General features: G+C 29.9%; 1 protein-coding gene across 1 annotated transcript; it reads left to right on the forward strand.

The window, feature by feature from the left end:
- Positions 1-737: 737 nt before the first annotated feature.
- On the forward strand, positions 738-2,231 carry LOC115961414 (S-norcoclaurine synthase 1-like; the record flags this gene model as incomplete). Its single annotated transcript, XM_031080400.1, has 2 exons — positions 738-900; positions 1,920-2,231. Coding segments are annotated over 2 exons (465 nt in total), but the record flags the coding sequence as incomplete, so codon positions are not given.
- Between the last annotated feature and the right edge of the window lie 1,848 nt (positions 2,232-4,079).

Genomic DNA, 4,079 nt, shown 5'->3' on the forward strand with positions numbered 1-4,079 from the left:
ATAAATGCGAATGTTTGATGATGCGGAGGGCCAAATGGAGAGAATTATCAAGAAATGTGACACTTGGCAGAACATTAGACCACTATAGCTAAGGATTTTTTGATACAAGATAGAATTTCTACTCTAACTTAATCTAAGTATATATGTATGTGAAGCTCCTTCCTAGAGACTTGAACCCCGACCCTTGCCCCTCACACCCCATAAGTACTTATACTTGTGAAGTGACCACGGCACCAAGGATGTGTGGTAGTCTATAGCTAAGGTTATATGTGTGTGTATAGGAACATGATCAAGTACATTTGTAACTTTTTGTTAATGTTACACTAGTCAATATTTTTTTATTGGTTAGATATATTCCAAATTTTATTGCCGAATTTTATATTATCGAATATTATTCATGATTTGATCAAGTATTTTACAAATAAAATAGTTATTGATCTCTTATCATCTAATTAAACTTTTTTTAAAAAAAAAGGTGAATATAAAGAAACAATATAATATTTGAGCAACAATTTACTTTTTTTAACTTATTTAGTAACATATAATATATACTTACCAAATATAATCGATGATATGTAATATAATAAAAATTAATTTTGAATATTATAACAAATAATGGGTATTTTACATGAACCATAAAAATAACTTCTTATTAAAATTCTGAAAACAAAACTAAAAACATATGTGCATCATACAGGACATTATCTAGTTTACATAAAATATTTATATGAAAATCACACGAGCTAGAGGTGAACGTGCTGGCGAGTGAAGCGTGGGAGCTTTACAGCATGCTTCGGTTGGCAAAACTTGCTGAAGAAGAGCCTGCAAGTGGCATTGAGAAAATTGATGTCATAGAAGGTGATGGAGGGGCTGGGACTATTCTCAAGCTAACATTTGCAGGTATTACAAAGCAATTGAAGCTGGTGAATGTTTTTACCCTTTTAAATTTTCTGTTTTAATTCTAGTGGTGCATGTTTGGCTTTAATAGTAAGTATAATAAATAGTGCCATGAATTCCATTAAGCCTACATCGAAAACCTTCCATCAGTTATTGCAAAAATTAATTAACATTGTACAAAAACATTGAAGCAAATGTAATTCCTTTAAACTTTTTTTTTTCTTTTTTCTTTGTCAAAAATTTTTTTTTTCTTGATATCCAAATAGATCTTTTTTAGTTGGTATCAAAAGAGAAGTCTAAAAGAAGAAAAGGAAAATTTGGTCATAGGCTATGAAACAAAAAGTGTCATGAGGATGTTTACAATTGCGAAAATCAACAATACTATGAACAAGCCCAATTTTTTCAACTCAATGGAGTGACCCATTGTGTGTAATGGAACAAAAAAAAAGGTATGTTTATGTAAAAAGTGGGGGGCAAAAAGTGTCCATCGTTTAGAGTCTCAAATGACCACTTCAGTATATTGTGAATTTGGGTATATTCCTAGATTTATTATGCGAAAATTGTTAGATACCACTTCTTGGAACCTTAAAGACATTTAGATAAGATCTGTTTGTGCAGCATTAAAATGTTTTTTTTATAATGTCAATTAATTGCTTATTTAGAGCAAAGACTAAATTTTAGGACAATCTTGGGTCAATATTAAAAATATGCAATCAATTTCATGCTCTATCTCAATTAAGTAAATAATTAAACCTATAGTGTCCACCGTATAGTGATTGTTTTTTATCACCAAACTAAATAACTAATATATCAATTAATTTTTGGTGTAAATGAGATCCGGACTCAAGGGGTTTAGGTTCTTTTATTGCTTGGGAAAATATAGAAATGACTGACTGATTTTTTTTTTTTTTGATAAATCAATGAATGAATGACTGATTATGCAACTATTTTTTCTTTGAAGTTAATTTCAATTTGCATCGTTACATTATCTTTGTCATTCAACTTTATTTTTATTGAATTAGGCCCACCTTTGTTTACTGTTTACAAAGAGAAGTTCATAAAGCTTGACAATGAAAAACGCCTTAAAGAAACAGAAGTGGTCGAAGGAGGATATCTTGAGTTAGGCTTTACTCTTTTTCTTATTCGATTCGAAGTCATAGAGAAAGACAATGATTCATGCATAATCAAAAGCACAATAGAGTATGATGTCAAGGAAGAGGCTGCTGCTAATGCCTCGTATGTTACTATTGACGCAGTGGCAAATATTGCAGAACTCTCCAAAAATTATCTCACCAAAAACAAAGCTGCTAAAGATGAACGCTAATTATGTATCTTTGGAATTTGTCAGTGAAAAACCACCTTATGAGATAACAAACTTGTGGTATTCCTCATCTTTCTATGTACTTAAATGTTTCAATGCCTCTTATAAATCAATTGCTTTTGCAGCAAAAAGAACTCATGGAGGATTAATTGATAAGAAAATTCTAGTTGAGTGTGTTCTTGATTATAGAAACATGTATTTGTCAGATCACTCCATCTACTAACTTAAGCTTTTTGATTGGATGCTCTAACATGATATCAAAGTCCGAATCCATTAATTCTTAGACTCAACTTGTCAGGCGAATTAGTCTTTGTTTAGGTTTTGGTTGGATTATGGACCTGTTCATCTCCAATAAGTTTAGGGACACAAATTTTTCCCAACTTTTTTCATAATTATTGTGATTGATACAAAATAAAAATGGTAAGTAATGGCCCCATGTGAAATTGATTTCTTAACTCAACTTATTTTTTTAGAATCTTCTAATCACAACTCATCACATTAAGTACTTGCACTAGTTAGTGCAAAATAGAAAAAGTGCATAATTTTACACATTTTTGCTCAAAATCCACCTATATCAATGCCTCTATATTACTGTGTAATTCCAATTTTGCTACAGTAACAATATATATATACACGGTTACGGTAACTTTCTATTTGATTTTTTAATTTATTTATTTTTCTTTTCTCTCTCATCCTACTCTTCTTGTCTCTCATTTGATTCTCTCTCTTTCTCTGCTCTTTTTCTCTTCTATCTTCTCTTGAATCTATTAACAAATCTATACAAATCATCAAATTCTTCAAACTTATTCTAAATCTAGATTCCAAATTTATCAAAACCTCTCCTAAAAAAAAAACATTAAACCCATATAAATAATCAAACCCAAATTGCAAAAGAAGAAGAAGAGGAAGGAGGAGACTAAGAAGGAGAAGGAGAAAAAGAAAGAAGAAAGAACAAAGAAGAAAAAGAAGGAGAAATAGAAAAAGAAAGAAAGAAAGACTGTGTTTAGAGAAAAAAGTTTGGAGTGTGTGAAGGTGGGTGGGGTGTGAAATAATAAAATAAAAATAGTGAAAATATATTATTTAAATAAAAAAAAATGGCGTATAATAGATAATCTGATGTGTGTTTTTTTATAAAGTGGTTGTGTAAAATAGAAAAAGTAAGTTGTTATACTAAAATAGACGGAAACTTTTGGACGGACTAATGCGAATGCTCTAAGTTGGGTAAAAAGTTGTACATTAGACCTCTTAACTAAAGCTTTTGGATATTCTTAACACTAACCAACTTTTTTATAAAAATACTTACTACTTTATGCTACATGAACCACTTTTGTTTCAAAAGTTTTGAATTTAAATGGGCTACTAAACAAATGATGATTTAATTGATCAATCTTCGAAAGAAGTCTGTAAAACGATAAACTAGTGAGAGTTTAAGTTTAAGAATACAAAAATTTTCACAATTTTTTTCATAATTGTTGTGATTGGCACAAAATAAAAATAGTATTAGTAATAAGGCCATGTAAAAGTGATTTTCTAAGCTCAACTTATTTTTAAAAAATATTTTAACCACAACTTATCACATAATTATTTTAAGTACTCTTTTTAGAGAGTTTCAACTTATAGCATCCACCCCTAATGATTGTCCTTTATTTTTAAAACCAAAACATAGCCTATGATTGTGTAAAAAGTTATCATAACATAGCTATTATCTTAATTCTAGTTTGTGTTGTGGAGAGAGAGAGAGAGAGAGAGAGAGAGAGGTGGTAAGGAAATCCTTGTATAAATCAAGCACTTGCTATAATCAACCATGGATAAGGTTTCTTTTCAAAATATTTTAGAGAAAAACCCTTCAAACTCCTATATA

Source organism: Quercus lobata, chromosome 9 (genome assembly GCF_001633185.2).
Source record: "Quercus lobata isolate SW786 chromosome 9, ValleyOak3.0 Primary Assembly, whole genome shotgun sequence".
Classification (NCBI taxonomy): Eukaryota; Viridiplantae; Streptophyta; class Magnoliopsida; order Fagales; family Fagaceae; genus Quercus; species Quercus lobata.